This window comes from Ochlerotatus camptorhynchus, unplaced genomic scaffold (assembly GCF_037179485.1).
Source record: "Ochlerotatus camptorhynchus isolate MF236.1 unplaced genomic scaffold, CSIRO-AGI_Acam_v1.1 ptg000547l, whole genome shotgun sequence".
NCBI lineage: Eukaryota > Metazoa > Arthropoda > Insecta > Diptera > Culicidae > Ochlerotatus > Ochlerotatus camptorhynchus.
In genome coordinates this window covers 417,653-440,038 of record NW_027041030.1, presented here as the reverse complement: position 1 = coordinate 440,038, position 22,386 = coordinate 417,653, and the positions used below count along the sequence as shown (strand labels likewise).

The 22,386-nt window shown below is 41.0% G+C and overlaps 1 protein-coding gene across 1 annotated transcript in view; it reads right to left on the bottom strand.

The window, feature by feature from the left end:
• LOC135713224 (octopamine receptor beta-3R-like) overlaps positions 1 to 22,386 on the bottom strand; it is a 390,570-nt gene that overhangs the window by 38,184 nt on the left and 330,000 nt on the right. The window contains exon 8 of the mRNA XM_065236330.1: positions 19,424 to 19,873. Within this exon, the coding sequence (XP_065092402.1) occupies positions 19,424 to 19,873 (450 nt within the window). The remainder of the gene's footprint in view (positions 1 to 19,423; positions 19,874 to 22,386) is intronic.

The window sequence follows — 22,386 nt, the reverse complement described above, 5'->3', positions numbered from 1 at the left end:
TCGGAAATGCCGGCAAACTGCTATGGAATCGGATCCGATATTTTTTGCATCACTGCACAATCCATACGGACCTCGTAATCCGAAGTTCTTGATTGCATGTAAACTTTGATGGCTTCGGTGATCATTGTCAACCCAGAAATTCCTTTGAGTGGCAGGTTGATTCGGTGTGGCTTCAGTCCCAGCCTCTTTGACAGCTCGACCGGGATGAAATTGGCCTGTGACGCGGAATTTAACAATGCATGGGCACACCGTGCCCACTGGAATCGACGAGATTGACTACTGTAGTTGCGAGGAACACCAACGTGAAGCAATCACGGTATGAAAGTTGATTGATAACTCCGAACCTTTCGCTGGATTGATATCCAACGACGGTCCTTCGTGGAGCAGAGTGTGATGACGTTACTTGCACTTGCGACAATCCCCAGCGGTACAAGACGCTTTACCGTGGGACGCACCCAAGCAGTTCTTGCGAAGACCCAGCTGATTAACCAAACGGATTCGCTCGGCGACATTGATTTCCTGGAACCGTTTGCAGTACGCGGTGCGGAGCTTCGTTATAGACAGAGCACTTGGATGGATTCATAGCTTGTTCGTTGGTGGTGACGAAACCTGAACTTCGCGGTTGCGGTCTTGCTACTTGCCTCATAGCGGACTTTGGAGTCGGAGCTTGAGCGGTTTCCCGCAAATACGTGCGTTGTTCGAGTAACTCCAAGAATTCATTGAATTTGGGCGGGTCCTGGTTCGTGGTGATCTTGTCCGACCACTGCTGTCTGGTTTCCGAATCCACCTTGGTCAGGATAAGGTAGACTAGCCAACAGTCACAGTCCTCACTCTGCAGGAACAATGCCTTGTCTGCCAGACGACGGCAGAGTTGTACTGACTCGAATGGCCACCGTTCATACGATCTGGTTGATCGATGCCTAGGTAGCAAGGTACCGCTTTTCCAGAACCGCTTCCTCGTCGAGATGAGGCTGTTATGCACTGCATGGAAATCTTGCCAAAGTATGTGCAGGTGGTCGAGTTCAGCGTTAAGGTCGTCGTCGATGGAGACCGTTCCGGCATCGAACTTGTTGACCCTGAAAACTGAGCGCTTCAGCTTCCCATCTACCGCAGATCGTCGTAGCTTCAGTTGGTCCATGGTGTACGGGCTGGGCATTCTGTCTACAGCGCCAAATGTTAACGCAGTGACCTAATTACACACTTCGCAGACACTTCGGTACACACTGAGAAAGAACGCGTTGGTTGACGGTTTGAAGGATATATTTCACGATGGGAGATAGTTTGTCACTGCTTTTATATTGCAATCATTTATATCGGTTTTATGTCATTTCCCTCCTCATGGGTTCTCCGAGTGTGTATAGATATGAACGCAGGGGGCTTAAACATGAGCCCTGGGGGGACCCATGTAGCTAAATCGTGAAGCTGAACAGTTTCCATGAGAAAAGCTCATATGTTTCTCTGACAGCAAATTTTACAAAAAGTTATTAATTAATGGAGAAAGGCCACAAGCGTGGAGTTTGTCTGAAAGGACTTCAACCGATACTGTGGAAAGAAGCGCGAGACAGTCGTTCGTTCCCTTGCCCCTACGGAAACCAAACTGAGTATCTGAAAGTAGGTGGTTCGACTCAACCCATTTGTTCAAGCGAAAAAGGATCATTTTCTCCAACAATTTTCGAATGCACAACAACATCGCGATGGGTCGGTACGAGTTGTAATCTGACGCGGGTTTGCCAGGCTATAACTCTCGCCCGCCTCCAATCATCCGGGACGGGTACACGACGTTAGGCATACGGTCGTTAGGCATACGGACGTTAAGCATACGGACGTTAGGCATAATGTACGATAGGCATAATGGACGTTGGGCATAAAGGACGTTAGGCATAATGGACGTTAGGCATAATCTACCCGATGAATTCCAGAAGGATGATAATGGGGACCGTCTATTGATTGCTGACTTCGGTGACAATAACTCATCACTGTTCATGGAAGTATCGCTCCCTCACATCAGCAGACGGTTCCGCTAGTATTCATTCTGATGACAACAAAAACAGAATCGTTGTATACAAAAGTATGGCAAGAAATCCTGGAAGCAGCAGGCATGTTTTTTTTTTTGTTATTGTATGAAAAACCACAGAATTCACCATTTTTCATATCATGAGCTGTTCTTTGGCATCATATTTTATTCAACCTTAGCTGTTTTGTTTTATTGAATGAAAAATCACAGAATTCAACATTCTTTATTTCATAAGCTGTTCTTTGATGAATACCTTTTCTTCTTTGACAATTGCGATATGTGTGTAAGAATATATTACAACAAATATGTGATTTTTTATTTCTAGATGCGATTGATTTCAAGATATAATTCAAAACTATGCTGAGTTTTCATTGCCAGATTACTTAACCGCTATCGCTTATAATCTTGGATCTAAGTAAATATGTAGCTACGTCACTTATTATATTATAAATAATGGATTCCAAACTATGTTTGTTTAACCTGCATCATTTTTTATTCAACGCTTAGCCTAATTTAAGTCTTGTTATCATGTTCGAAACAGGTTTCTAGAGTTGCACAGCAGCAAGGTATTTTATGCCTAACGTCCATTATGCCTAACGTATATTATGCCTAACGTCAATTATGCCTAATGACTTTATGCCTAAAGTCCATTATGCCTAACGTCCGTATGCCGAACGTCCGTATGCCTAACATATTTATGCCTAATGGGGTACACTCATCCGGGACAATATTGAGCTCTAGGAACTGACCAAACAAGTTCAACATGTGCCTCTTAGCGACGTCTGGGAGGTTCTTCAACAAGTTGAAGTTAGTCCTATCAGCCCCCGGAACTGAATTGCCACACGAAAGGAGCACGATTGAGAGCTCCAGCATTGAAAAAGGCTGGCTGATCTCGTCTACGGCACGGAATCAGGGCATACTTTTCGCGCAAACTTGAGAATCCAACGATCTGAGTACTCCTCGCTCTCGTTGTTTGAAGACCGGCTACGCATTTTTCGCGCTGCGTTCCAAAGCGTATTCATCGACGTTTCGCACGATAATCCGTCTACGAATTGCCGCCAGTATCCGTGTTTCTTGGCTTTGATGAGGCTCTTTAGTTCGCGTTCAAGAGCCGAATACGCTTCGAAATGTACGGGTGTTCCACGTTTCCGGAAAAGCTTAAGCGCGTCGAACTTTTTACGATAAAGCTCAGTGCATTGCTGGTACCACCAAGGGGAAGGAGGTTTCCTACGGAAAGTCGTTCCGAGTTTGAGTTTGAAGCGCGCTGTCCAAGATCAGATTGGACAGGAAGTTATATTCCTCCAAAGGTGGAAGCCCTACTACCGACGTTAGGGCTTCATCGATCACAGTCTTGAACTTTGTCCAATCGATATTACGGGTAAGATCGTACGCGACGTTAACGGCTTCCGACGGATTGAACCCACTAACAAAAAAGTCATCTAAAGCCTCTAAAAGTGCACCTCTCGTCAAATCAATCGCTCGCTTTAGTTCACAATCCCTCAGTCTCAGGGAGTTTTGTTTACTTCTTCCATATTCCTACCGCCACTCACTCGGGGCGAGCGCTGCCTAAACTCGCAAGGTAAGAGTATTTTAAATCCTCTAGTGAATTTGAGGAGTTTCATCAACCCTGATCTTCCCTCGAAGTACACGCTCTGTAAAGTAGGATTTCAACCGAAAAACCAATTGCATAGAAACTCCAAGACGAGATAACTTGTGTAGCAGTCCCAACAAACATTCAAAGCTGAATAAGAGCTTATTCAGGCAAAAATATGCTTCTTCAGCTAAAAAATAGCTTATTCAACTATTAATCAACTCAAATTGTTTGTTGGGGTATGTTGTGATCAATTTTATTGAACGCCACCTTCAGGTCGGTATAAATTACATCGACTTGCGCTTTTTCCTCCATACTCGTTATGCACTTCGACGTAAAATTCAACAAATTGGTGAATCGTCCGGGTATGAATCCGTGTTGATTAGTGGATATGTAGCTTTTTGTGGCATCGAGAATAATTCCACCCTCGATAATCTCAAACAATTTTGAGACAGCTGAGAGACTCGTGATTCCCCGATAGTTAACAACATTGTGACGATCGCCAGGTTTGAAAATAGGTGTCATAAACGATTGCTTCCAAATGCGAGGGAATTTTGCTTGCTGAAGTGAGTGATGAGTGTGTGAGTGCTGATCACGTTTTGCGTTCATTGCTATATTGGAAGCACTCTGCCCCCCGTTGGCGATACTGCCATACAACGAAACAACTGGAAGCGGCTCCCGGTCTGATGGAGAAGGCTTATTGGATAGCGCAAGATAAAGTGTTTGTTGTGTTGTACCTATTGACTTTAGTTTAAGATGTTTTGTATAGTAAACACGAATCCTCTGTTCTCTAAAGAAAAGTCTTAGTGTTCGAGTTAATTATCTAATAAATTAATAAACACTAAGACTTTAAAATGCTAATGCTTGATTAAATCAATTAAACCAATGGCTTAGCAAACAATCACTACAACGCTGTCGTTGTTAAAAACAGTCCAGCATGTCGGTAAAATTGTTCAAACCGAGAACGAATCTGAAAACTGTCTGTTACACCAAAGCATACACTTTCAGGAACCTTCTCATCGTGGAACTGGACAGCTTGCTGCAAACCTGCAAATGAAATATGGAGATACGATTTACACGTCCACTTGTTTCGTAAAATAAATTAATCACAGTTCCAGAAACGTTTTCACTGCTTTTCAAACAGCCATTGCACTCTGTTGCAACCAGATCCGCTTCTAGCCGCCGTTCAACTTTTAACCCAATTTCAAGTCAGTCTCCACCTTTGCCGGTAAGTGAATCATTGTCACCTTGAAACATGAAAATGTTGCAGTGTTCTGCAATTCTACAGCACAGCAATGCTTGCAATGACTTTTACCCGGAGCCTGGCTTTCACCGAAGAAAACTCCGATCTGCGTGAGCGCGAAAACCCCGGAGAGCTATGTCATTAATATTTATCGCTGACAATCTTATTACCAGCGACCTTTTAATCGGTTTTTCCTACCCATCCACAGTGCACTTTACTTTGGAAACAGAGTCTTATCTTTTATTTACTCAGGACCCGGGACTAAAGGATGCTGCGTGGAACAAAAGCGACGGAGAATTTATGCGCTCCCCATCAGGACGTCACAGCCGTCGTCGTCGTCGTCGTCGTAGCAGATGCCGTGTCCCATTAAAATACACTTACCGGTGATAGCATTTTTCAAATAAGACTTAGCTGTAAAATGGATAGTAAATGAGCTGAAACCATTAGCTGGATTGGGCCGAGAAGAGCACCACCGGATGGTAGGTTGATGTTGTATGTTGTTTGACAGTGCATAGATAAATGGTCTTTTCGTCTAACCTAAGGTGTTATCTCGTTGAAAATTTTGTTTAGATAGGGGAAATGTTGGCTTCGGCAATACCTTAACCTATTATCGTCAGAGGGGTAAACAAAGTCCTAGAGTACTCACATTTTGTCAACAGATGCTCTGAAATACAATGTACCCACATGCCGAAATTGAGCTCCCAAGGACGTTGTTTACCCCCTGACGATAATAGTTTAAGGTATTGCCGAAGCCAACATTTCCCCTGCCTACAATTTTGAACAACAGATGGCTGAAGAACGCTGAAGGAAGTTTGATAATTTTGAGTGTAAGCAGCTTGAGAAGTTAATCAGTGCCATACAATTTTTTATTTGATAATTGATAAAAATACGTAAAATTTGTTCCAAGTAAATGGATTCCTTCTTAAATTCAATGGCGTTCAAATACACTTGCATTTGATTTTTGTCTCACTTATCTGCTTAATTTTATTTCATAATAATCACAATCATCTGTTTCAAATCTTATGAACATCTTACAGCTTGATTGCTGTTATGAGATTGGCATTGTATGTTTGCCTGGTAGCTAAGGTAACAATTTTAATATTTTTTCCGTGTTGGGTATATTCATCGCTGCGGCCATTACTTTGATCTATTGTGATATATTCCCCGTTTTATATTGCTTTATCAGTATGTCATATCACTATATTTTTGAAGCGAACGACATAGACTGACCAAAAGCATTTTCCCAGCCAGGTATTACATTTCGAATGAAATGTACTACTTGACTGGGACCTGCATTTCAAATATCAAAGGGTTCTGCCAGCCCCTTATCCAGAAAAAAATACGCCTTTTTTGAAGATTGCTGCACAAGAGCATAGCAGGTGTTCAGAATCTTCCTTTTTTATGCCACAGAATCGACACATATCCTCTTGAAGTTTTCCTATTAACTTCAAGTGATATTTGCATGGACAATGTCCTGTTATCAAACCCGTATAGACACTGAGATCTTTCTTTGATAATTCATGAATTTTTCTAGTAATTGAAATGTTCGGAATTATGCCCCGTTTCGATTGCCTAGCAATGGAAGTGTTGTTCCAATTGGTCTCCACTTTCATTTTTTTCCATTTCTTGATCTCCATTTTAAGAGAACAAGCAGAAAAAGTCCTATGAATTATTGTGCTGATCCTAGCCTGACTAACGTATCGGTTTTTTCATGCCCTTCAATTCCACAGTGGCCAGGAACCCAATATATGTATACTTGGTTTTGACAGGCCAATTTTGGAAGTTACATTTCACATTCTCATATGAGTTTGTGAAATGCATGTTGTTGATTTCAGCTGCTTGACTACCATGCATAATGCAGATATTCGAATGTTTATAATTTCTGCGCAAGCACATTACAGAGCATTCAAGAATTGCTTGAATTTCTGCTTGTAACACGGTTGGCCAGTAACCCATAGATATGGAGATATCTACCCCTGGACCAGTTACCCCCCCGAGCAAAGTCTGAGATCAAATTGAAATCTAAATTTGATGTTGTGATTTCGCTGATAATGATTACTCAGGTTGCTGTCGTTTTGGTCGTTTTAACGGTTAAAATATCAAAATTGAGAGCAAAAAAATCTTCCTTTGACATCACATTGAAAACTATTTCTGCTATCAGTGAGAGCAAACTGAAAACCAAATTTGATATCCATTTTTCCTGTTGATAGCAAAACAAGTATTCAATTTGATGTTATGCTAAGGCAATGAAAACAAACCCGCAACAACATATTTCTGGAGAGCAAATGTACAGCAAAATGAAAACAAAATTAGGTATAAATTTGTCAATTGCGTAAAATGAAATCAAATTATGATTTCAGTTTGATGTTGATATCAAAACTTGATTTCAATTTGCTGTCATTTTGATGCTGTACTTTGCTCGGGCCTGCTCGCACACGATTGTTCAATCTGTATAAAAACTGTTGAACCTGGACTGATGTTTGGTCGCCCACTTTCCCAAACATTGCAATCAAATTCTACTGCATTGTATAAACGATCGAAATTATTTTTTTTTTTCCACCCAGTCTTCAAACATTTTTAGAATACTAAGGTGCCCTGCAAGGTCACCTTCAAGGAAGTACTTTGTTCGTTAAACTCTTAAAGCGCTATTTTCAGCTTCTAATTGGATAAATTGATGCAACGGAAGTAGATGAAGTAGAGCATCTAGTGCCATACTCGGTGTCCTGTTCATCACACCAGTTTTTGAGAGAGTAGCAAGTCTTTGCAGTCCCTCAAGCTTCCTCTGAGCCGATTTTTTATTAGTTTTCAGCCACCAAACCAATGATGCTTAGGATATTCTGGGTCTTACAATCGTTAAGGCCCCATGTCCTACCAAAAATTTTGTTTTACTTATCCAAAGAGCATTTATTGCCTTATTAACAACCTGCTCTATATTAATATTTTATTAGTTCACGATTTTCTCTTAAGACATGCTTCAGACGGACCAGCCTAATCCCTCATTAAGTGGGCGGAAAACCTCTTATTTTCGTATCAACAGATAGCATTAAATCCTTCAGATACATGTTTGCTTAACATAATTCAGGAAAAATTAATATTTACATAATCAGGATGATAGAACATAAGGAGTATTCACTAACGTATCTTAATCATATATACCCTCGTAAATGCGTTAACTTCCATTTAACTCCAATGCTCTCTGGTATTTTAAGGATAGTGTATATGTTTACGATGCGCATAGTGAATACCTCTATTATTGAATAAATACTTAAGCCTACACGGTTAGAAAAAAGTACCCAAAATTAAGTTCTTTTCACTCATCTCGGCACTATAGTGCAGGAACCCAAAAGTAGGTAAAGCGGGTCAAAGTAAATTTAATTTACTTGTGTGCAATTCGTATGGAATTTTCCACTGGATTTTTAACCAAAAGTAAGTTAGTGGCACGGCATTTGTGACCAGCATACACCTTCCGGTCGTATGAAACAGGTCAAAAACTGTCCAAATCCGCAGATAAAAATTTTTGTTTTGAATTTCTGTATGGCAAAATAGTGAACTTTTCGTGAACATTAACGGTAAAGAACTCACCAACACTGGGAGACCGTGAGTTCCTGCCCACCTGTCATTTCCCATCCCGCGCCTAGCTCATGTAGCACTACTTCAGCAACAGCGAGAGAAATATATGACGAATTGTGCTTCGCTGAGAGGATCAGCAACCTTGCTGATAATGATTACTGAGGTTGCTTTCGTTTTGGTCGTTTTGACGGTTGAAATATCACAATTGAGAGCAAAACAGAATCTTCCTTTATCATCACATTGAAAAATATTTCTGCTATCAGTAGGTTTCAAGCCATCATCTCAAATTATTAATTAATCTTCCATTGAAGGAAGTCCAGCTAAAAGATCTCACTTCTTATAATTCAGAATAAAATTACTAAACCATCTTCCATCAGTATCTCCGATTTTAAAACTTTTCTTACACGTAATTTCTTACTCATTTTTCTATTGCAGTCATTTGGTTTATTTCAAATAATTTCTGAACAATACTCAGCAACTAATTTGTATGAGCATATCAGGCTCTAAGAAAAATTCTAGAACTTAATTAACAGCATCAAATCAATATAGAAATTACTAATTCTTTTCCTCTTGAAATCAATCCGATAACAAAACTCTCATTTCTCATAGTTTCAGAATCACATCAGCATCAATTTACCAATTCACCTTCCATTCCCAATTCCAATTTACCAATTCATCTTCGATTTCCCAGCTTTTATTTCACGTTATTTCTATCTCATTTTCCTTTATTCATTAATTTTATTATTTATGTATTTATTTATAACTGACAGAAGTTGTCTTAATGAATATAACTAAGATAAGAAAAAGCAACAGATTACAAAAATAATCACAATCTTCTCAATAGATTTCGAAATTGGTTCGATGTTTCTCCGAATTAAAATGCTTCTTCCACAGCGGAGAATGCCCCAATCATCGCAGACATTGGCGCATGGTATCCATATCCAGTCTGATGGAATCTTGGTGGTAATAAGGATGATTGCCGCAACATCCTTTGAGGAACACGGAAGTTTAATTTTGAAAGCAGTTGAGGGCAGTCCACATCGCCATTTAAAAGTTTCGCTACAAATAAGGCTTGTTGCATTTTTCTTCTGTGTTCCAATGTGGCCAGGTACATATTGAACTAATGGGCAATATAGTGTCTTCAAGCAGTGAGGGTCTTTGAAATCTCGTGCAATCTTCGAAATAAATACCAGTTCACGATTCGCCTTAGAGATGATCGAGGAATGATGAACATTGAACGTCAACTTTGGGTCCAAAAGAACACCAAGATCAGTCATACGTTCTACTCTGCGAAGCGTTACATTGTCAATGCAGTAGTCGTAAAGGATTGAACTCTTAGAGCGGTGAAACGTCATCACTGCACACTTTGGAACGCTGATGATGAGCTTATTGCGACGGCACCAATCGACAAACAAATCTAGCAGAGCTAAGAACATCTGCATAAACGAGCTTGCTATTAACTCCCAACAAAGCTGCTACATCGTTGAAGAATAACGTAAACAAAAGTGGACCCAGGTTACTTCCCTGAGTTACTCCAGAGGTGCTGGTAAACGTAGAAGAGACACAAGATCCTAGTCGTACTCGAAGAATTCCACGACCTAAGTTGCTCAGACGCTCCTAGTCGGAAAACCTTGCATAACAAAACCTTCTGGTCGATTTTGTCGAATGCGGCTTTCAGATCAGTATATATGACGTCGTCTTGTGCCTTATCCTCCATCGCGGTGATGCATGTACTGGTGAAATTCAAAAGGTTAGTAGCTACCGATCTACCGGGAATAAATCCATGCTGGTCAGTTGAAATGTAGTTCTTCGAGCGATTCAGGACAAATTCGCTCAAGATGATCTCAAACAGTTTGGACACTGCCGGAAGACTGGTGATACCTGGATAGTTCTTAATATCCCGTTTATTGCCAGCTTTGAAAACATGAAACATATACGACTGCTTCCCCAATGTTGGAATTTTTCCTTGCTCAAAGAATGCATTAAATATGGCTGCTAAAAGTTCTGCTAAGGCAGCTGAGCAACGGCAGAACACCATCGGAATTCCATCTGGACCAGGGCAGAGTGAGGTTTTCAGTCTCCTTGCTGCTGAAAGTACCATATCTCGAGTTACTTCGAATGTGCTCAGTTACGCTAAGTAACTAGGCATATCAGAGGCAGCAGATTCAGCTTCAACGTCACTTGCCATATTCGCTAAGAGAAGTGGATTAATTAATTTAGCTTTATTTAGGAGGCTTTCAGCCTTAGGCTGGTTCGCCTCCAATAAGAGAAGTGGACTCTTTCCCATCGAGCATCATGTTGGACGGTATACTCGAATCTTTACTTTTGCTGTTGACAAAGCTCCAAAAATTTGGGGGGTTACGCCGCGAACTCCACTGGACTCTGAGAACGTGTGATTTGTACAAGGCACTGTTAAGTTTAATGTAAGCGATACTGGCACACTTGAAGTCACGCTTCGTGTCAGCTGTTCTGTGACGACGTAGTTTTCTCTGGACTGCATTACGCTCACGCTTCAGCACTCTAAGCTGAGGAGTACTCCAAGCTGGGGAAATTGGTCGTCTTTTGAGAGGAACATTTGATTCCAAACAATGTTAAATAATGCTACAGAAACGGACAGTCATCTCATCAACATCAATACATTCAAACACATCGGCCCAGTCTTGATCAAAAAGATACTGCAATAATGAGACATAATCAATTTTATTGAAGTCTAGAAGCCCTGCTCTATCATCCACGTTGCGAGCTGGGTGAGATGGCCAGTCAAGAAGAGCAGGTAGCGACAGAATTAAGGAAGGATGGTGATGATCAATAGGTAAACGCGGCTCAGCGGATTCGTCGATATCGAAATCATTTTCACCGTTGCAAAATACCAAATCCAGCGTGCGGCCAAGTTCATTTCCGACTGTATTGTGTTGGCTGAGATTAACGAAATCCATTCCATCAACGAGAGCAATACTTGCAGCGGACAGTGAAGATGTTTCGGTGAAGTAGACTCTGTCGTCATCGATTCCCCACTGAAGACGAGGCTGATTTCACCACAAACAAGAATCTTATCACAACTCTTTGACTGATGCAATATGCGCTTCCATAACTTCGACGTCGCGACTTCGGTCGGGTGGGCTGTACACAGCGCATCTATATAGTTTATAGCCATGTAAGTCCAGTGATACACAGACTTGTTCCAGTCTAGTACCGTGCCTGACATTCGCAAATGAGCTGACATAACGTTGCGTCACAGCTATCAGCACGCCACCAAAGCATGTTTTATCGCTGTTGCGTAAGTTGAGATCGCAGAGAAGCACGTTGTAGCCAGGTCCAAAAATCTGAGTCGAATTGATGCTATCCTTTGGTTTGTTTTTTCCGTCGATCTTGTTTTCCGTGCTGAGCACCAATGCTACCGACGTGCCAGGAAGGCAGCTCCCACACCTGGACCCTACCTATCGACCCATCACAACTCATGAACCGGGGACCAACGGCTTTACTTTCCATCCGAAGGAAGGCGTGATCAGAGATGTTATGCCTCAGAACATCCCGGCGGCGCCGACTGGGATTGAACCCAGGCCTGGTGGGGTGAGAGGTAATCACGCTTACCACTACACCACCGGCGCCGTTAATTGATGCTATCGTCAAGTCCGGTTTCAATCAAGATGATAACGTCATACTCGCAATCAGCAGCAGCCAAGAATAGATCATCAGTTTTTGTCCGAATACCTCGTACATTTTGGTAGTACACCCAGATCTAATTTTCAGTCTAACCAGCCGGTTGTTGCTCTTGAGGCGGTGAGGCGCTGGAAGCAACGGACGAATCAGGAGCGGAACTGGTGATGACACGAACATGCTTGCCTTGAGTTGCGGGTTGGAAGACCCCTTTGCCAAGCCCACACACAGGTCCAGGACGACTGAAGGACGATGACTGGATTAGCTTGGCTGTGGCGGGAGAAGAAGGGGACTTTAAATTTTCATTTCTCCTGCCACTATTTGATTTATTTCAACTAATTCTCAAACTACACCTAGCGACTAATTGCATGAACTTACCAAGCTCTTAGTGCAAATAACAGTTCCAGAGCTAAATAATCATCATTTCTCTTCCATTGAAGCATCTCCGACTTCAAAACTTTTTTATTTCTCAATACTCATTTCTGAAAACCCTCAATAATCTCAAATTACTAATTCATATTCCATTGAAGTAGCTCAACTTCAAAGCACTCATTACTCATAATTCAGAATCATATTAGCATCAAATTACTATTTCATCTTCTATTGAAGTATCTTTTATACTTTCCTCTCACGTAATTTCAAACTAATTTACCTTTAAAGTCTCACAACACAATTATAATTGCTCCAGTCATCATTAGACTTATTTATAAAAATTCTCAAACTATACACAGCAACTAATTGTGTTTGCTTACCAGCCTCTACGTGCAAATAATGGTTATAAATCTAAATAAATATCACCGAATTACTAATCTCCGATTTCAAAACTCTCATTTGTTATGACACTTTTATTAATTATAAAAACCCTTAATTATCTAAAATTACTAATTCATACTCTATCGAAGTAAATTGGGCATGATAGCACTCATCTCTCATAATTCAGAATCAAATCAGCATCAAATTAGTAATTCAACTTCCATTGAAGTATCTTTGATTTTCATACTTTCCTTTCACGTAATTTCAATGTAATTTCCATTTGAAGTAAGCCCAACTAGCAAGTGTGACGTTCATTTCATCTCTGTCTTATTTTGCTCGTTGTTTTGCGCGCATTATATTCCAAGAGAAATTTCTGGCCCGCGATTGAATTGAATATTATAAAAGAAATAGTTTCGTGGGGTACCAACGCAAACAAGCGTATTACAAAAAAAAAATCAAAAGATCGACCTATCAAAGATCGATTCTTTGGTACCGATTTAATCAGTGGATCGATTCTAGAGTCAAATACAAGATCGATCCATCAAGATCGATCTTTCTCTGAAGATTGCCCAATCCTAATGCGAAGCGATGGACACACGCTTATTCTGGTCAACTCAAAATTGAGTCAAATGTACTCATTTAAGTGGCATTCGTGGCAATATAGGGCTACTCAAAATTGAGTAGCATTATGTTGACTCACTTTTAAGTAAACGACGTTCTCACGAAAACTGAGTCAAATCCATTCGCCGGTATTTTCAGTTGCGGGAGGGTTTTTGTGTTGATTTTTATTCAAGGAAAAAGAAATTGCCTGTTCCGGATTCATTCTGCCGGAACAGAAAACAGTTCAACACCGTTTCCCTAAGCAATTCGTACTTACCTGAAGGCATTTCAGCCGGTTTTGAGTAACATTTTCTATTTCCAGGATTTTGCTGACTGAGTGGCTTTTACTCAGTTTGACATTTGTCGTTTACTCAATTTTTGACAACTCGATACATCGGACGAAAGTGAGTACGATCGACTCACCTGGTGAGTAAGCAGAAGTTTGCGTGCAAAGCAAGCACTCAAGGCCAGTGCTGTAAATTTTCACATCATTCGATTGAAGATGAACCAATGCAACCATTCAATCAATTCTGTGTAAACGAATTCTCACATGACCATAATTTGAAGAGCCCCTTTCTCATTCGAAGCTCATTGTTACTGTCTATTGAGTCACTCACTATCATTTGATATACGACAGTGGAGTATGGAAGAAACCCAGCAAAATGGTCCCGAACAGACAAGTCGACCCGATGTCGGATCAATGTAAGGCTTATTTAAGGTCGCTGTCGATGCCGGGTAAATTTTTGTTTTATGTCGGGTAAATGTCGGGTCAATGTCGGTTGGCGTCGGGTTGGCTTATCTTTTTCGCCGGAATGTCGACCAGATCTCCGTTTATGTATAGGTTACACTCAGTCAAATGACTAAGCAACTGATATCACCCATTTGAAGGAGGTCCCCTTTGATAGCGAATAGCTACTTTTCTCATTTTCATCAAAAATGTTCAAGTGATTTTGAGAATTTACAGCACTGCTCAAGGCTCAGTTCGTCCAATGAGCTGGATTACCGAGGTGAAGCAGTCGGTTAAGTTGTGTGAGTAAAACCCCTGTACGATACAAGCAATTAGTGACGTCACTAATTGCGTTTACGTTGATTTTTTAGATTACTAATACAACCATATTTCACGATCTGCTTAACCTCTCTCTGTACCTCATTGCAGTTCGTCCACGCATGCATATGTGTGGTTTTATTTAGACCATGGAATCCACGGTACACGCTAACTGAATTCAACTCAAAATGAGTATGTCGAAACTTGACGGGTCAAAATTTACTCTACACGCTAAGATCAGTTTACCTAGACGGTACAAAGAGATTACCGAGATTGGCCGTAAAATGCACAAACTCACATATGGGTAATTTTTTTTAACCCAAATATGGGTTCTTATGAACCATAAATGATTTATTTTTATGCAAATTTGACTTTAATTTACCCATATTTGGGTTAAAAAATTTACCTATATCTGAGTTTGTGCAGTTTACGCCTAATTTGGGTAAAGTAAACCTACATTTGGGTTATCTGATCTTAGCGTGTATATTTTACCATACATCTTAAAGAAATAATTATAAGTATTAGTATTTCTCTAAGGTTAATGTTCAGCTGTAGCAAAAGTTCACGCTATTCTGAATCTACCCAGTGACTGGGTAGATGGCACCCACTCTTGTATCCAGTAAAGGGTTGTCAAAATCTGGGTTAACTAGTTTTGTTCTCATGAGTAGAATCTACCCAGATTCTGGGTAAATAGTTCTAATCGAAATTTTCCCAAAGTTAAAAATGGCGGAGGTATGAAAGGAAGATTGTTGCGCTGCCAGTGAAAGTTTTGATGCTCAAAATATATAAATCTGATGCTCGGTTGCGTGAGATGAAATACAAGTTTACGTGAATGAATGTTTACATCACAATTAAAATTCATAATTTTTATCTGTGTAGTTCTAGGTTATCGAGATATTCTGTGACGCTTTTCTCGATGCCAAATGTTTGATGTAGTTCCTAATATATAGATCTCATTTAATATAAAATCTCAATTAATGGTTATGTTTGATAGAGCTACTGCAGCGGTCATATAATCTATTTTCTATTAGAATGGGTAAAGTTTACCCTGTTATCAAATGTCAACATCTGAGTAACCGTTACCAAGTTTCTGTCGCAGGTACGTTTACCCAGATTTGGGTAAATGCATGTTTACCCATTTTTGGGTAGGTTCAGTTTTGACCGATCTGGGTGGATTCTAGCCAAATTTGGAGAGTTTTAAAATAGCGTGTGGACCACAGCCAATGTCCTATAGCAGGAGATCAGCGATGAAGACAGCCTTAGAGACGTCACGACGAATGCGACGAATATTGAGAAGTTGTAGGCTCGACAAGCTACATTGACTTCCATAATCAGGCATGCTTGCAGGGTCTCTCCAGGGAAGCCAACGAAAAACAAAGCTTACAAATCTCTGAAAAGACTCAAATCGATTCGTGGCATTGTTGAAAACGGTGCCCAAACTACTGAGCAGGATTCCAGTGTCGTGTTGACTAGTGAGCAGTATAGCGTTTTCACGTACGAATAGGCTCTGAAATCTTTAGCAAATAAAGCCAAGTTGAGAAGATGCTTGATTGGCGGCATATGACACATGCTTCTTGAAGGTTAGCTGATAATCTAACATGAATCCTCAGTCTTTGACTGTAGTCGCCCGATTCACTGTCTGACCTTGAAAGTTCTATGTGGGCAGGTGCGTGTTTTTTTTCCTGCGGAAAAGGATGATGACACATTTGGAACCTTTCAATACCATCCATCTATTGTATTATCCTCCTATTGTAGAAGGGAAACTGCATCACTACGATCCTTTTTTGTCAGTTAAAATTATCCGCATAAAATAGCTTCAGACTCTGGATTGTAAAGTGAATGTCATTCAAATACAGCAGAAATACAAAATGGTCAAGATGACTACCCTGGGGTACCCTAGAAGAAACTGGCAACGACAGAGAAATGCGGTTACCTATTTTCACTGACATTTGACGGACGCTGAGGTAATCACGAAGTCAACTAAGGGGTTAAGTCACTGTAGCGGGTTACAAAATTTTTTTACGTCTTTTGGAAACATATTGGGGGAGCAATTAAAAAAAAAACTTAGATCGACCGCGTTACAAAAAGTGGTCAGGTTTTGACCACTTATAATTCTGTCAATAGCGGGTGGATTTTAATTCTAAACAAGCCAGTCGATTGGAACATTTTCTGCAAATGTGCTTGAATGAGCTTTTTATCAATTTTCAATAGGTCACTGTTGAAAATTACACAAATTTCCAACTGCAAAAAGTGCTTTTCCTAACACTGATTTCAAAACTGAATTCACTCCGGAGTCGCCAAACGGTACATATTCAATCACCATATGTGGTGGTGTCCGGTCGGTCGTCATCAGCAGCAGCAGCAGCAGTGCTTTCGGCGTGTGGCGTTGAACATTGTTCTCCAGTACACAAATAAAGGCTGCCCACAAGCAGTGAGCTGCAGCCCATATGGGGGTCCATTCACCGAAGAAAAAGGAAGAAACCGCACCGCTACTGATAGAATTCAGTAGCTTTTTGTGAGTCACCCTCGTTCCAAACAACATACAGCTCGTCAGCCTCATCTGTGTTGAACATCCTAATTGCTCAGAATTACTCAACCATCACGACAAAAAGGTCCCTTTCAGGACCACCGTAAATTTGTTAAAAAGTATTTTCTGGTCATTTGTCAAGGTCATCAATCGGATGTCAATTTCCATGAGTTTAAATCTTACATACCAATGTATTTTTAAGGCAACTTAGGGGGTGCAATTTCGAAAACCAAAGCCGGTCGTGGTTTGAAAATGGTCTGGTTTCGATTCAGAGATGATGGATTTTAGCTCTTAATACGCCAAACGATATGACATTTTACTACAAATCTGTAAAAATTAAGACTTTATCAATTTTCAAAAGGGTCACTGTTGAAAATTGCACGAATGTGCAAATGTTGCGCTTTCCTTAACACAGATTTCAAAATCAAATTCCATCCGGTCTCGCTGAACGCGTGTGGTGAGTGGTGGTGTCCGGTCGTCATCATCATCAGCAGCAGCAGTGCATTGTACATTTTTCTCCAGTATACAACGAAAGGCTCCCTGAAAGTCTCGATTCACCGAAGAAGGAGGAAGAAGCCGCACCGCTACTGATCGGATTCAGTTGCTCGGCGTGAGCCGCTGTGGGCCATCCATGCCAAGCGCGTCACCCTCGTTCCAAACAATATACAGCTCGTCAGCCTCATCCGTGTTGAACACCCTTATAGCTAAGCATTACTCAACCATCACGACAAAACGTAGTCTTATTCTTCTTGTCATTCTTCTTCTTAATATTCTTCGCATTTCAAGCTTATTGCTTATCGCATACTAGCTTATTGCGTGCTTTCAGTTTAGTGTTCTAGATGCATTTGCACGGTTATTAATTGAGAGTTTGCGATGCCTGTACCATTTTTGCATTAATTGTGTGACAAGTTCAGGGAGGTCGAGAAATTTTGCTTTGCTGCGCCTTTATCTGCGTATGCTCTACGCATCACAAGTTAAAAGTATGTGGATTTATGATGATCAGTTGAAACCAAATTGCATAAATAAATTACATTTCACGGTTGTTATAATTGATCAAAGTTATAGTTGAATTGAGTATAAGATGAACAGTTGAATCTATTAGGTAGATTTGATTGAGTTGACGGTCAAATTAATGTTGGAATAACTATAGGTTTCTTTCAAACAACAATATTTTTCCATGTGAAAGTAACTATTAGGATTGTTATCTTAACTTAACGAATTTGTTCTCCGTGCACAGGCTCAGATATTATCCTACATCGGGGTATAATTATTATCAATGGTGCATAATTTCTGGTTTTTCGGATCGTGTCGCCTTCATCGAACGGTGAATGTCATCAGGCTGTAAATTCGATAACATAAACCAAATGCAAACATTATGATCACAATAAGCTCATGCAGAACAAACAAAAACAAACATCTCATATTTCTAGAAATACTGCTTTTTGAATTTGTTATCGGTCCATTTACTGCAGAAGTAACCTATCGCGTTAACGTCTTATGATTGACTAGAACTCATTGGAATGAAATAATCAATCAACTAAGCCCCAACTCGTTAATCCAACAAACTTTTAGCGATAATGTTTGGAGTTCTGGTTTTCAATTTCAGATATGTTGAACATCGCTGACTGGGGTAGCGAAAACCTCAGACAACCCACTGAAATAAGAACCGTTCATCCTTTAGACCAAACATTTACCAAACAAACGACCAACCAAATAATCGTTCAGCTGACTAGGGAACCAATCAATCAACTGAAAGTCAGTCGAATGGTCATGGTTAGTAAATATTAAAGTAACCAACTAGTCTGTTGATTTGCACTTTTGCATGGTTGCGCCGATGCACAGCTTATATAGCGCTTCCAAGCTTTATATTAGTCGTATATCAGCCTTTACTTGCAAAAACGCGATGAAGCGCGAGGGCAATCAAATGATTAACTGCTTGATGAAACGAATGCGTTGATGGTGGGTCTATTTGCAATTGGTGAGCTTTGATTGGTCTGCTGGTTAGTTGGACGATGTTTGGTCAGCTTGTCTGTTTGTTTTACACTGGATCATTTTACTATCTAACGTTCCATCTTTCGGCTCAACTCTCTGTTTCTATAGACCAATATATCAAGCTTAATCTGTTGGACTACATGATTAACACACAATTCAATATCCACAATTGTACGTGCATTCACTTCCATAACATAACTCAACGAATAGCTGAAAAAGCACTGCCCAAGCTGATTTCTCAATGCAAGCATCTGGAAGCGTAAAATATTGTCTATCTTGCATATTTTGCATAATTTCTCGACAGCGCACAGAAGCAGCTAGTGGAACTTTGCAACAACGTAACTCAATTAAAGCCGCAGAAACTTGTTCGTTTTTTTCTTTGCTACGTAGCATCATCCAGAAAGAAAATAGAAGGACTAAAAGAAACTAACCTTCCCCACAACCAACACTGCTGCAACGGCTACCAAAGCGGCCACCGATGCCGGCTGGAACCGTGAGCCTCGCCATCGCGGGGCTTCCGTCGTGTCCTCTACCATCTGCACCGACCACTCCAACGCCACCGTCGCACGGTTCGTTACGACGTCTCGAGGGAGCCCGGTGCCACCGCCGTTGGAAGCCGTAGCGCCTAAAGTGGTTCCAGAGGCATTTGATCTTGCGGAACTTGTTGTGCCGACAGCTGGCCGCATCGGACCCACCGTCGTGGTACCCCAAGCCACACCCACACGGTGGAGACCGACGAGGGTCTCCAGCATCGGTGCCCCCGTAGCCCGTGTCGTCGTGGTCGTCAAAGTCCGTGTCCGTATCGTTGGCATGGACCACGTTGTCGTTGTTGATCACTATGCAGATGGCGCCGCGGCGGGTGTGCTGCTTTTGGCTCGAATCTTGGAATCACGGAAAATCGGAGAATGGAGGATTAGGCTCATTAAGGGGGGGGTGGTGAGGGCGTCAAATTTTCTTTCGGGTGTGTTGAGATGTGTTTGTTGCGAAATAGGAACGGAAATGAAACGAAATAATCTTTTCTCGGGTAAAGCATTGAAAGCATGAATGCGTTTTGTTTGGATTGAGTGTGAATGTTAAATGATTTAAACCGATAGGAATGAATAACGATTGTGAAGTTGTTTGTAAGCAATTGGCGGGAATTCTTTCACAGTTCAGTTATTCGCATTGTTGATCCTTCAATCAATTAGCAGTATTAGCTCGTTGGCTTCAATTTATGTCGGACTTGCTATGATTGATAATTGCTCATCGGGCAATCAGCGATAAGCCGGAGGGAATTTGCATTGCCCACTTTATAGAGTAGTAATAGATGGACGGATGACCTGACAGCCAATGGATAGTTCTCATACCTACTATATCACTAAATGGTTAGTTCACATCCAGTAAGCCGCTAATACACTGACACTAACGACTAGAATAGAATCTTACGGTAGAGGATAGACATTTCGGTGAAATAGAAAACATTTATCAATGATTAGTAAACAAAATGAGCTGCTACCGCTGAATGACCCTTTATTCATCACATTACAACAAGGTTTTTAATCTTTCATAGTGGTAAAACTTAACCCTATGAGATCAGCACTGTTAATGTTTGGTTTAAGCTTCAATTATCAATACATTTGTATTCGTACCGCACATGATAGACCATATATAAGCAATTTTTGGACAATTCAACATTTAGCATTGCAAATCATGCAAGGCAGAGAACCTATTTTCATTCTATCGAATTAAAAACATCCCATACTTTATCTCAATATTATGTCCATAAGAAAACGTATTACGAATATTAAGGACTGCATCAAAAATAAGTAGCAAGCAAAATATTCCATCCAAATTCGTTAAAAAATTTGTGTTAAGGCACTTCCAATAATTATAAAATTTATCCTAAATGAATTTGCGCCAGTTGAATTAGGACACTCATACCCAATCTACTTTGCATGCCAGATACCACAAAGCAGAGCAGAATGCACGTAGGTATGATTTCTAACACACCATAGGGCACACACAAGCTCTATTCACTGATAGCCCACCGTATCAGAGGATCGAAATAAAATCAGTACAATCAAGCTACCGAAGAGTGTACATCTAAAACTCTATCGCAGTAAATAAAGTTTCGAGTATAGTAGTTCAGTGTACCGCGTTTCATCAATACTCTTCACATTGTTGGCTACGGTTAAAGCCACACCCGAAGGACACTATCCGCCGTGAGTCCACCATTAGTCCGGAGAACCAGCTCCCCAACATTTAATGGTCCTTCGAACCCAATCCGCATTTTTAGTAACCGAAAATCGGCGAAGAAAGTGACCTATTGTGTGGTGATTATACCACAAGCGGCATTGGTATCACCTTTGTGTTACATCAATCCATCAGCGTCGGAGGATAAATCAGCTATTGCGGATCCGGTAGGGCAACCGGAGCGGTTGTTACGAACCTGACTGTGACCAAGCTACCAGGACATGTCTCATCCAACGAACACGGAGCATTTCGGCGTTTCCAAGGCGCATTTTTACACCTTCCGTCTGTTCGTGGCAAATCTGGCGTGGCTTGGGTCAGCGATTTGGAACTATACCTGAAATGGACAACAGCATGGCGTTGTCATTGCGCGAACTAAGCAAGACCGAGCGAGGGTACATTGATTCCATGGCCAATATAGAGTCTTTTGTTGCCAATTTCAATGCACAGCGGGATCAAGCGAAAATTGCTTCACGTTTGGAGCATGTGGAAACGTTGTTCGAAGAGTTTCGGGATAATCGGGCGAAACTTGAAGTGAGACAGGAGCAAGACTTAGCACTTACTGCTAGTGCTGAAGGCAAGGACGTTCACCTTAAGAAGGACGTGGAATTGGCCAACAGGAAACACCTTCCAGTATTCACAATTCCTTCCTTTGACGGTAGTGTGAAAGATTGGTTGAGTTTCCGTGATGCTTTCCAGAGCATGATCGACAAAGATGTTTCACTCTCGCCGATTGATAAATTCAATTATCTTCTCTCAGTGCTCACCAAAGAAGCCAGGACGTTGGTAGAGTCAATCGAAGTTACGACTAACAACTTTGAGGTGGCGTGGCAAATGCTTGAACAACGGTTCGAGAACAAAAAGATCATTGCTCGCACATTGATGGACAGTTTTCTGGATGCCGAGACGATCAAGCGGGAATTTTACGATGCCCTAGTTGGTCTCATCGACTCGTATGAACACAACCTACAACCTGTTCGTGGAAGATCTGCACTCCGTTCGCACCACCGGTCAAGTGAAGTCTACGTCAAAGCTGAAGGCACTATCTCCAGTGCTAGTAAATGGTGTTCTTCGCACGAGAGGTTGCCTCAAAAGCAGCGTATGATCCTGGATAACAAGCATCCGTTCACTCTTCTAGTTGTTTGGTATTATCACCTTAGTCATC